This window comes from Garra rufa, chromosome 14 (assembly GCF_049309525.1).
Source record: "Garra rufa chromosome 14, GarRuf1.0, whole genome shotgun sequence".
Classification (NCBI taxonomy): domain Eukaryota; kingdom Metazoa; phylum Chordata; class Actinopteri; order Cypriniformes; family Cyprinidae; genus Garra; species Garra rufa.
Genome location: NC_133374.1, coordinates 10,288,407 through 10,301,375, shown reverse-complemented (window position 1 = coordinate 10,301,375; position 12,969 = coordinate 10,288,407). Strand labels below are relative to the sequence as shown.

Below are 12,969 nucleotides of genomic sequence, written 5' to 3'. Positions count from 1 at the left end.
CACATATGTGATTGACACGTCAAGAAAAAGCCCCCATGCCTTCTCTTTCTCTTGCAGTATTTGGGTATTTGCAGCTGACTCCTGTCTTTAACCAACCACTGTAACAAACAGCACATGAATATTTTCACTTTAAGACCATCCAACCAGCACTTAAAGGTATGGTTACATATTTTACCTTGGAAAATAAAAATAACAGCCTTATTTTGTAACTATATTTTGCCAGCTTTGTGGTTCCATTAATTGATTGATATAAATGCAACCACTTCGCATGTATATTGAGTCATTATTTAAAGAAACTCCATTAAGATCATCTGTTAAGACTGTGTTTGCTCCGGGACACACCTGTTTACTTTCCCCAGCAGTTTATTCATTCACAGGCGCGCATAACCAAGCACCCCCTGTTGTTTAAGGACCAAATACCCCCAACTGCAAGTCACCCCCCTAATAGTTTAAACCCTTAACCAATCGCAGGACCCGGGGGGCGTAGGCCAACGGCAGTCCCTGTGGACTGAGAATTACTTCATTCTCAAACTCGATGTTCGCCAGTGAAAAAAGCGCCTGTTTTATTCATCGAGCCAGCATCCAGTCAGTAGTAGTACGCCAGTCAGTGCGGATCGTATCCTCGCCTTGCCGCTGCATTACAAGAGAGTGAGGAGCGAACAGAGCACTACGAGGGAACTGTGCACAAGAGGAGGCGTTTATGTGCGCTATAGAGCTTGTGGTGCTGAAACGCGCTCAGTTGCACTGGCGAGCGGAGCCCTGCTGAACAGGAGAAACGGAGATTTTTTACTATCACCCCTATACGGAGGATTTACGCCAAGTGCTTGGATTGATACAAGACCTGCGCAATAAAGCAACTTGATTTGAACAAAATTTTGCGGGGAAATATTAACTCAACAAGGAAACGATCAAGAGAAAGTTCGAAAGTTTAAAGAAAGAGACAACCAGCATTGATGCTTAGACTGTGTTCAGATGGCCGTAGAGACTTGCAGCTCTCAGAGCTGAGGTTAACATAATCTGCTGTGTTTTTAATTTTTTACCTAATTCAAGAGGTGGGCGAGGACCAGCTTCCACATTTAGTCCAGCCGGAGCTTTCGTGCGCACACTTTCAGTCTGGACTGCAGGACAAGTGTTGAAGACTCCGGAAAGATGCTGACGTTTTACATCGCATTGTGCCTTTTAGGAACAGGTAAGACGTTTTGGTTTTGTTCAGTAACCACTGTAATGATCAAATCGGATGTTTGTGTACTACTTAGCGCTGCGTCAACCTAATCAGAACGCGATTACCGATCGCTCAGCGCGCTGCGTTTTTGAAGTTAACGCAGTGGTTTTTAGGTGTGTCATAAATGCATTTCGGGACATATGTAGTCCTAGTGAGACTCTATCGATATATTGGGCCAGCGGCACTGCGCCAAATGCAAACAAGGCTAATTTGGAAATTAAACTTGTCTAATACAGGCGTGTACTCCAGCATAATGCAGCTGATGTTGATATACTGCTCACTGTAGCCCTACAGAAAAGTACCGTGGCAGTGCCGTGGTACAGTGGTTGTGTCATATGGTACATAATATAATACATAATACTGAAATCTCTCTATTTGCATACTACTGCAAGGTACTTAATAATGTGTCCGAAACATGATAGTGCCGTAGTTTGTTTATTTTTTGGCAAGCGTTACATTTATTTTTGTACATTTTAGTTGTTTTGTAGACAAGTCTAAGACAAATCTCGTTCAAATATGATGTGTGCATATGTGTTAAATATTGAATGGATGTGCTTTGAGAACTTTTTTGTTGTTCGCTGCAATCGCGAAAGCATCAAAGCATGGAACAAGTGGCTGCTTTTTTGAGTAATCATGCATTACTGTACATGCATGCTAGACTGGAAGCTATATTGGACATGACAGATTTGAGATTCACATCCTCTGCCCCATGTAGTGAGACCATCCAGACAGCAGACTTAGTAAAAAAAAAAGTTGAGTTGAAGAAAGAATAACCCAGGTGTGACCATGATAATGGCTATCAGCTAACACCCTTTGAGGCTTTGGAAAAGTGTGTTAAAAGCCACAGAGGTGCACTGCCATGACATGTGCTGATCACAGTCTCCAAAACAGAAGAAACACCTCTTAATAATTTCACAGCCAACGCTATCAGGAAGGCACAATCTCCTCTCACAAACAGAATAATTTAACAGCATTAAATAAATATAAATGGTGCCGGGCAGAGGTGCGACATTTCTCGATACAGTCTGAGGGGAGTCGGGAATGCGCGGGATCTGAAAGATTATGCTCGTCGCAGTGTTGATTTATTCATTATTTTGTACTTTATGTAGTAGTGGCCGCGGGCATCTAGCGCTATCCTGATATGTTGTGAGTATGAATGAGCTGGCTATATCGCTTGCTGCACTTAGTGTCTATTTGCCTCTGCCTCTTTGTTTCTGATAGGGACTAGCAGCGCTGCGGAGTAGGGTTGGGAACTGGGAACTGTCTCCACTCTTTAAAGAGACCGAACGCGAATGATTTTTATGACTTTTGATTGCATTAACTATTCTCGAATGTGATTTTTCACGCCGACGCGGACGGAACAATGTACTATACTCTGACAGACTCGCAAACGAGTCAAACGACTCTCACGAACAGGTTCTTTTTAGTGACTCATAACATAATTTGAGATCAATATAGTCCGATTCTTAACAGAGCGAGTCTTATGAACCGATCCGTTTTAGTGAATCACAAACGCACAGAGCGAACTGTACAGCTCGGTTGCGAACGAATGATACTTATGAGTCGGTTCTTTTTTGTGAATAACAAAATTCAGCGCAACCGCTGTTGTTCGATTTCACAACAAATGACTCTTATGAGTCGGTTCTTTATAGTGAATCAAAATCAGTGCTCGCGGATACCGAATCAATCTGGCTAAACTGTTGTTATGTCCTACTGTCAATGTAAATTGTAAATCTGTAAAGATTTGAGGTACATTGAAGTCTGTCAGTCACTAAAAGTCATGAAAATTAATTTATTTTAGTATTATTATATATTTTCTGAGTTGTTCAATGAATTCTATTATCTCATTATTTGGCAGTTCCCTCCAAACAAGTATTTGTTAGCTGTAATTGCTGCATTCTTCACAGTTCTCATCACTACTGTTGAGTGACAATGTGCAAAATGAAATGCGTGTAAACTTGTCATTGCACCACAACATGCAATTTGAATTATTTGCAAACTAGCACAAGAACACGTCTCTCTGTGCACAGCATCACATTTAAAAGCTCAGTACTCTTTGTACACTCCTAAGTAATTGTCAGGCACTGTATTCAAATTTGCGCTGTGTATTTTACACCAAAGGTGGCGCTATGTTTTGCATATTCTATGTGCTGTGAGAGGCTGATTCATTTGCGGAGTAGTACAGCATCCTCGAGCCTGGCCTATTTTTACCGTGCGTCTGTTGTTTCCACGCCTTTTAACAAATATTTTATTCATTGGGTGTATTATTAACGCCGGCTTTGATTCAGCTCTAGATAAAGGCTTCAAAATCCCCCGGCCCCCTCAGATCCAAAAGTGTTTCTTCTCCCAATTAACGGCGTAACCGCAAGCGAGGCAAAGCGCTTTCGGTCGGCGCTCCAGTAAACGAATTAAAAACAAATGTTTATTGGCGGTTAAGCTGCGCTTTCTGTCTGTCTCTTTGATAAATGAGGCCGCCGTATTGACACGGATGGAGGCGGTAATTAAATTTAAATGTTGAATCTAAATGCCTAGCACCGTCACAAACTTAGAGGGAAAGTATAGGCGGAAATGTTAATAAAATGCCTGCCTGCTTCGCAAATAGCTTCTAAATTTGTAATAATCATAGCATAAAAGCACAGTGTGCTTCAGTTAAGCACAACAACAGAGGTTTATCTTAGGACAGCTATTTGTTGACTGTTGACTTTTATGTGTATTCATTTCAGGGGAAAAATAGTTGTTGACTATTGAGCTTCTCATGTGGACTTTCTAACTCATTTAGGGGGAAAATACGACCCTGGCTGCACTCTAGATGTTTTTCTCATCATTAAGTGGGTGTGTAAGTAAGACAGAAGGAGGGGGGAGAAGGAAGAATAGGATGTAGCAGAGCAATTCTTTGACAGACTGGTGGCAGCTGCTTTGGGAGGAGCAGAGAGGCTCCCGGACGGCCTGAACCACTCATCTCACCTGACATCTATACAAGCAGCACGCCACACTCTGAAAAACCACCACCAGCTCACATCTGACTCACTGGCTCCCTCTCTGAATAATGGCTCATAGATAGATAGCGCAGAGAGTGAGAAAGATGGTCCTGGTTCACGTAAACACACATGCACTCGCCCAGACATATACACACCCAAACGTAGGTGCAAACACACATCTCCTTTATCTCTTGGTCTCCCTCTTGTTTGCTTTCTCTGTCTGTCTTTCTCTCTCGCTCTCTCTCTCTCACACACACACACACACACACACACACACACACACACACACACACACACACACACACACACACACACACAGGATTTCAGAGTGTCTGACAAGACGAAGGCTCAGAACTAGTAGCAAAGAGCAGGGTTTGAAGCAGAGAACATGACAGAGTCTTGAAGAGACCAGCCCCTAGTGCCAGATATTCATGTGCATGCCCTTACCAAAGCTCCGCCACTTCTTTCTCCCAGCCATAATTTGCTTTCTCGGAATGTCCCTCAGTCTCCCAGTGGAATTCTGTTGCGCTGTGCCATCGGTATACCAAGTAATCTCCAGCACTGTGCTTTTTTTAAAAAAAACCTTTGGCATGGGGTTGGCAAGTCCCATAAGGCAGCGTTCAAAGGAAGCGTGTTCAGATCATAAGACTTTCGCCTGCTGCTTCCTTCCTCTCTAGTCCTTTCACCTTGTAAAGAGCAAAGGAAATACATAACTGACTATCCCTTAGTGCATTATAATTTTATCACTTTGTATCCTAACACAGACTTTCATTCACATACTTACTTTCTTTCCCGCTCTGTAGTGTTGAGCATCAGTGTTGCTGGTTGACCTAGTATGCATAAAGACATGATTCAATGTCCACATACAAATAATAATTACGAGCATTAAATACTTTCGTAGTTATGTCTAAAGCTCACTCAGATTTGTTCCAGAACGTTAGGCATTATAACAGTGGTTGGGAAGTCTGTCTGAAACCAGTTTCTTTAGTTGGTGCCTTCAACTGCTTTCTGTTAAGTAATTGACTGACTGGGCAGCAAGGCTGCTGGCTTTGGTTTCAGACTCAGCCACACACATGTAAACACTCCAGCAAACAGCTTTGCGGATCTGTAGTCTTGATGTCTTCGCCGGCTCCATTAGAGGGACAGATAGTTTGACCCGCACACGGGGCCTCCCATTAGTGGTGAGGACTGCTGGGCGCTGAGATTGAGTGGGGTTGTATGGTGGTATTTCTGGCCGTGTGGCTCTCTGGGTTTGTTTTAGGAGCTTTCTGTATTATGCATGAGCTGAATGTCTTTGGAGACCGTATGGGGACTGAAAATGACTGTTTTTATGTTCCTGTGTGTATTGTTAACAGGCTTAATGCTTGTTTTGAATGTAAAGGCATGTAATATGAGGATATATGTCCAGTGTAATGATCGCAACTGAAGAACATAAAATGTAGACATAATAATACAGAGAATTAGTGTCATTTTTCACTTGCTTACTCTTTTCTGTAGAAGCCTGTTTAGTTTTAAATACTAAACAGGCACTTTGTGACATACAAAGTCACAATTATGAGAAATAACTCTGAGGCAGAAATGGGCTTCCATCCTTCACCTGTTTTTCCTTATTGAAAAGGAGTAGAAAAGTTGGAAGGGGGCAAGTTCAGTGATGAGTGTGTGCGTTTGAGTTAGAGAGAGTAAGTGTGTGACACACACGATTCACAATAGCGCCGATGCAGCAGAATCTGTCTGGTGCAGCAAGACTGCTGCATTATTTAGGAGATGCTCGTATGGCATAGATATGGATGAGTTTTGGCCTGCTTTGATTCGCTTGCACTCTGCAGACCGGAGCGAGATGGACTGGCTGCGAGCGGTTGAGTGCTCTGGGCTCTTTTTACAGGGAGAGGTTGGCGCTCGGAGACAAATTCAACATAAAGGTCAGTTTTGTTTACAGCAGAGAGCAAATCGTGAGATTTTCTCCCCAGACAACATTCTAGCGTACAAATTTTATATGTGTTGCTGGGACTGATGCTGAGAATGACATTCAGGCTTGTGAATAGGACTGAGGGGATCAGGATAATGCTATACCTTCTCTCATTGCAGGTAAACAACAATCTGTAAGTTAACTTTCAGAATACATCCTGTGGAGAAAAGGCCTCGTTTTCCATTTTTCCCACACCCTCATTTGCCCATCATAACGTTCAAACCCTGCTCCTGATGACACATACAGCTGTTAGGTTAGGGGGGTCTTGAAACAATGGCTCTCTCTGTTTTCCGCCTGGGACATGCTACACACAGCCGTATTGTCTAATTATCTTTCATAGACATAAGACAGCGACCCTGGGGTCTCACCCACGGTTTTCCGCAGCTTTCCACCCCCCAAAACGAGCGTGTGCGCACACACAGGCAAATATTGAGGGGAATTAGTGGAAGCAAATGAGAAGGTTTTGGAGGGAAAGGCTGTAATCAGCTTGCCCATGCAGGAGCACATAGATAAAGAACTTGGCATTGCGTTCAGGGGGGCTTTTGTTATCAGCTGTCAGTGTCTCCAGCTCGCATGCCTAATGGCAGAGCCTAGAGGAGAGGTGGCCAGTTGTTCCTCACTCTGGGACAAGGCCATCTCCTCCATCTCCATTGTTTTTTCAGCCCCTCGCTTCCTCTCGCCTCGTCTCCGTCCACCCACATCCTCACCTCATTTTCCTTGGGCGGAAAGACGAGCGAGTGGACAAAGAGGAATTGTGCTGATTTCTTCCTCTAGAGGAGAAAATGAAAAAGAGGGCAATGATGTCATCGGAGGTCTTCAGTTACATTAAAACGGACAGTTTGTTTTCCAAGGCCGAGAGTGACTCCTAGAGCGGAATTTTATCTTCTGCATCCACATCCCTTGGGATTCGTGTCAACAACGCTGTTGTTGTTTTTTTGGTTAGGGGAGTGTGTTTATTCTGATGATGAGATACAGTAGGCAACAGGGTCAGATAATCACAGATACTTGCATACAGTGGGAAAAAAAGGGTGTTTACCGCTGACGTTGTTCCCAGATCACAAAGGGGTGAGGCTCAGCAGCCCGAGTTAATTTGGAGAAAATCATTAAAACAATGCCTAAGGAAAGAGACACAATTTCAAACGTTCATTTCCTATTTTTAGAAGCACTTTGCTTGCATTTTTTCTCCCAAAATGCGAAAAGTGTCACTCGTTACTGGAGGAAATGTATCACAATTTGGTACGAACAGGAGCAAGGAAGTGTTTTGACACTGGTGTGTGTAGAATGAGCTGGGATTTGGTAGAGCGCACATCGGCTTCTATTTTACTATCACCTCCAGTCCTCCAAGACAAAATTTCATATCTCCTGCTGTGACACAGAAAGCAACAGTAAATTGAAATTTATCTTCCATGTTGCTGCAATATCTGGGCTCATATTATCCTCTCGGGCCGAGATCCCTAAGCCCGGTCTTAAAGATGGCCCTGATATGAGAGGATGTTTTCCGCGGTGGGAAAAAATCCAATTCAGCTATGAACACTGTTCATTAATTTTATCTGTCTGTTTATTTATTGAATATTAGATTTTTATGTTTACGTTTGGGGGGGGGAATGCTGTACTGCAAATCATCAAGCGAGATTCTACATTATGTTCTTTTATTACTTATCTCTTGTGGCGTTGGTTTGTTGTAGTTCATGCATACATTCATTGATGAGTCATAGATGTTCAGATGGACTGACAACTAGGAGTAATTGATTGTTTCTCTCTCTCAAACACACAGACACAGACACAGTTGAAGGGTGTGCCAGAGGGGCAGCTGAGATGAGTGTCTCGTGGTTAAAGCTGCATGCCCTTTGTAGGGTGATTAGTCAAAGCCTGACTGCTTAATTAACGATTACTCCATCACAAAAGACATTGTGTGCCTGAGAGAGACGGAAAAGCTCTTAAGAAAGCCACAGTCTGATTGTAATATTACGTGCAATGTTTTAGGATCAAACTTTGCCTCTGATATCCACGTAGTGTCACGTTGTGCAGAAATATTCATACCGATAGAAGTAATTATAGTAATATAGTCTTTGACACCAATGCACTAGTAAGACACTGATTTCAGTTCTGCTAACGCTGCCTAGATTCTGTATCAGCGTAGGATCTTATACCTGCTTCCATTATGAGATACCATCATATTAACCAACAGATCTCAGCACAGCCCTACTTGAGCCTTTGGCATAAAGACTGTCATGCAGACAGGAAGACCCTCATTATCAGCTATTTGTGAGCTCCTTCTCTCTCTTTTTCTCTCTGTCTGTCTCTCGCTCTCATTCTCAAGGCGCGCACACACTCACATCCCTTAACCAAATAGTTCTTCTTCTCTGGAAACCCCAGTGGAATGTGCGCGCAAATATTGTGATTGTGAGCTCGACCGTTAACCATAATACTCCACACCGGAGAGAAGACCTCACTCAACCTCCCCCACCAAACCAGGGTGAAAGGCATCTCTGTTTAGTTTTCAGACAGCTGGGCAAGAAATTGAGAAAAGCATATATGTCTTTCCGTCTCTCTCCCCACCGTCTTTCTTGTTCTTGATTGCCGGGATATTACGGCATGGCTTTGAACGCCACAGTGGGAGGTCGAGGGAGAAGCTGGCCAATTTGCTATCAAGTGAGGGGTGTCAGTCAAGGCGCATCAAACAAGCTTTCCGCTGTCACTCAAGTGTCCAAACATGGTAATTTTATCGAGCGATCCAAAGTTATCTGAAACAAGCCAGTGCCTTTGGAAAATAGAAGCGGCGATCAAATGATTTGGAAGGTAGAAAGCACAGCGGTGAAGAAAGCGAGAGAACCGTTTAGCCAAGGTGCGGAAGGCTTAGGAGTCCATGCGGCTTGACAAAGTGCTGTGCCAAGGCAGAAAGGGAAGAGGGGGGTCAAACAGATTAACTTCCAGCAAGGTAATGGATACCCTTGTACTGGTGTGAAGGAACCCCTTCATCTGCTCTCCCAGTTTAAAAGTAGGAAACAGTGTAACAAAGACATACCAGATGAAAAGTGACTGTCTGACACAGGGCATTTGGAGACACCTGGGGGCAGTGATGAAGCCGTAACAAAGCAGAAAAGCTTTGAATGCACAGGTTGTCCGGAGCTGGGTGGATGAAAGGGAAAGCAAAGGGGGGGTAGTGTTGATGGCTTGAATTTGATACACAGCCTCTTTCAGACGATGAGGTAATGTCAGGCAGTGCCCCTGGACCTTCCTGATTGATGCATTCCAGCCGCTCCACTGCTGTGGGAGGGCTGTAACGGATTACAGCGCCGAACCCTGCACAGAGAAAGACTGAGAAACCTCTAATGGTCTGTGACTATTGTCTGGGCGAGGCGTCCAAACCCTACAGTTCTCTGCGGAGCTGAGGAGGAAGTTCGCGCACACACAGGGACAGGTACACGATACACACTGAAAAGAGCTTCCTCAGCATTGTTGCGCAGGATATTGGCTGTTTACTTTTGAAAATCTCTCCCTGGTTCTGGCTCGCTGTAAACACTGGTGTGGGGTGCTTGTCAGTCACAGATAAGGACAGAGATAAATAGGAGAGGGAGGGAGTGAGATCGAAGACAAAGAGAACAAGGAACAAAGAGAGACAAAGGGAAAGAGAAGTTGCTTGCTAAACATAATGTCTCTTGGAGTGAATAATGAGTCTGTATGGACAGATGAAGTCTAAAAAAGTGATCCGATGCTTACACTAGCGGAGCTTTTTAGAACTTTACCAAGCCGCCTCATAAAGTGACACTTGCATGCATAAATATGCCTATTATGCAGATTAGAATGGAATAGGCTCCACAGTCCCACAATACTTCACTCTGCACGGCTGAAAAGATCTGCTTAGGCTAGCATGAGTTTCTGTGGTGCTGGTGGTGGTTGTATATATAGTATATTTGGCTAGTGGTGCTGATAGACCAACATTATCTGAAATATATCATGCTAAGCAGCTTTTCTAGTGAGGTATCCATTATGCAGTGTGATCTGTGTTGTATGCAAGGCAAATGTCCTTTTGTGTTGCTTGTATAAATGAAAAAGCATAATAGGACAAATACATAAATAAGAAAAGCCATCAAGCAGGCAAGAAAATGTGGGTTGGTTTATGTGTGGAGGACAGAATGAAAACAGGAATAAAAGGTCTGACACTAATGCAAACCGTTTGGTGCTTTACCTCAAGCCACTTGTTTTTGCTTTTGTCTCGAATGGATTGTATATGTTACCGAGGTGTGACAAAAACAGCCTCACCAAGTATGCTGAGAAAAAGATGCATTGGTATTGGAGGACACAGCATGTCTTCCAGCTCTGGGCTCCGGGCTGGCTTTTGTACGCAGCGGGCTGCTTGGTTTCAAGCATTCCTGAACAGGGCCACCTCAGAGCAGGTGAGAGAATGAGAAGCGTGTTCCTGGTTGGAACCACTCTACTCTGGGTTCTTCTCACTTACAGCAGCAGACAAGGCTAGATACTCTCCTGCCTAAAGATAAAGGTTCAGCCTTCTCTATGAGCCGCGTCCCACTGCGAGGAGATTTAGTGATGATTTATGAAGCCCCTTAGAAAACAGGGCACAAATGTGAAAGGTTGTCATTCGATACTGACACCTCGCTTCCAAAGTCAATGTTTTGCTGAGTTTTGGTGGAGCTGCAGCTTTGAGAAAGCTTGTTTAGATATGAAAGGATTTCACAGGCCGAGGAATTTGTGGGAGCTTTTTTTGAGCTTTTCTGAGAGTTTGTTTTGAGCTTTGTACTTCTAGCATGGCCAAATAAAGCAAAAAGTGTGCTTGTTGTTTCTGTAAAAGTATGGAAACCGCAAAATAATGAACACATCACTGTTCAATAAGTAGTTCAATTTATTAGTCATATTAATCAAAATAAATGGAATAAATGAAAGCTCCCAGATTTTATAAAAAATATCTTAATTTGTCTTCCACAGACAAACGATAGCCTTGCAGGTTTGGAATGTCATGAGGGTGAGTAATTATTGACGTTTTCTCTAACGAAAATTAATGTTATTAATTAGGGGTTTAAGCGCGTAGCACTGAAATTGAATGGTGGAATTCTTGGCTCATGGTGGACAAAACACGTCTCAGATTCCATCGTGAGTCTGGCAAAATTTTAGGGTATTTGTCATTTTTTTTGAAAAATCTACTTTTGCTGACTAGTCCTAGAAGTCCTCTGGAGAGTGAATATTAATAATTATCAAAAAAAGTTGAACTTTTGACTCCCGTCGCAAAGGGACGCCTAAAAGTTTGAAAGAGGCAGGACCACTTTTAGCAAAATGTCTATAACTCCTGAATATATACTCCTTAAGATATCTTCGTCAAAATCAGAAAACTTATGTAAGAACTCAATCTGAGATCACAGGAAAAAAAAAGTGTACTTTGGCCACTTGGTGGCACTATTAGAGGAAAGAAAACATAAAGATGACTATAACTGTGGAATCATTTATCCTTTCAACATGAAAATCGATGTGCACGGTCTTGGTCCAAAGTGCCACAAGTGTCTATAAGGACATTTGCGTATCTCCAAAAACATAGCCGTCATTGGTTGACGAATTTTGAGCACCTGTTAGACAAGGTGAAATTGGAATCGGCCACTGTGAGGGCCGATTTATTATTGTTATAGCTGCCGCTATAACAATAATGAACATTACATTACATTTTCAAAGATTTATTTTGGTGGTGACAGGCTTGGTAAACAATATGACTCTTTCCATATTTGCTTAAATGCCTTAAAGGGCTTGAACCCTGGTAATTGCTGCTTGCAGCTATATTTTACTGTCTTTCTTGTAACGCAATTGTACGTATTGATTCAGGTCATTGTAGTACAATAGTAACGTAAGAGTTCACAGTACAACATTAAATGTAAATGTGTTCACTTACACTGATGTTATCAGTTGTAATCACAATCCAATTAGGGTTTTCTTTGAAGCTGACAGAAGTATTGTCTCAATTCTGATTATCAGGGGTTCTTAAAAGCAGAAAAAAACTTTGCAGTGTCATAATTTCTAAATTCTGTCCTAAATTGACCACTTTATGAGTCCATCTTACTGTAAATCCGCAGAAATTCCCAGTTAATTCCTATGGGATGTTCTATAAAGTTAGCAGGAGTAACCAAGATGGGCAGAGTTTGACAAAGGGTCGATTTGCTTTTGGAATTTTAACTATTCATTTTATAAAAAAGGTTAACAAGTCCTGACACTATTCTGATGAATGTGGACATTTGTTAAGTGTAGTAACTGGTGCAGGGGTGTGTCTGATGTCTTCACTTTTTCACTCAGCTTGTTGAGAGGAGGTGATGGATAGGCTTCTAATGGACCCCCTCAATCACAAGCTACTTAAGCAGGCTGATCAGTAACAGAGAGCAAAGAGGCCAACCCCGACCCCCTTTCAACAGAGCCACAGGGAGGTTCAGCGATCATCCGTGCTAGTGATTAGCCCAGTAACAGTCCTTACGCTGCAAGCTTTCGCTCATTTACCAGGCATCTGAGAAATCTATAGTCCAAACTCGCCGTGAAAGAGTCTTGAATTGTCAGCCAGAACCTTAAAAGGCTCAGAGTCTTTTGTCCCAGTGTGACGCGGTAGCTTGGTGCGAAACCTCTTTTGTTTTGCTAATGTTATTAATGGGCTCACTTAAGTGTAAAAGCAAAGCAGATTCAACTCGGTGGGGAAAAAAAAGAGTGTTTTTTCTATTTATATTCAATTTATATTGCACAAAGGTGTTTGTACTATGGGCATGTCAGTGTGAAGGTGTGAAGTGCACTTGTTTGTCAGTGGAGGCTTCCTGAGAGCT

At 42.8% G+C, this 12,969-nt stretch overlaps 1 protein-coding gene across 1 annotated transcript in view; it reads left to right on the top strand.

Moving 5' to 3' along the window:
- Positions 1-556: 556 nt before the first annotated feature.
- Positions 557-12,969, top strand: part of kirrel3l (kirre like nephrin family adhesion molecule 3, like) — a 43,314-nt gene continuing 30,901 nt past the window's right edge. The window contains exon 1 of the mRNA XM_073817240.1: positions 557-1,189. Coding sequence (XP_073673341.1) covers positions 1,150-1,189 — 40 coding nt within the window. The 5' untranslated portion in view covers positions 557-1,149. The remainder of the gene's footprint in view (positions 1,190-12,969) is intronic.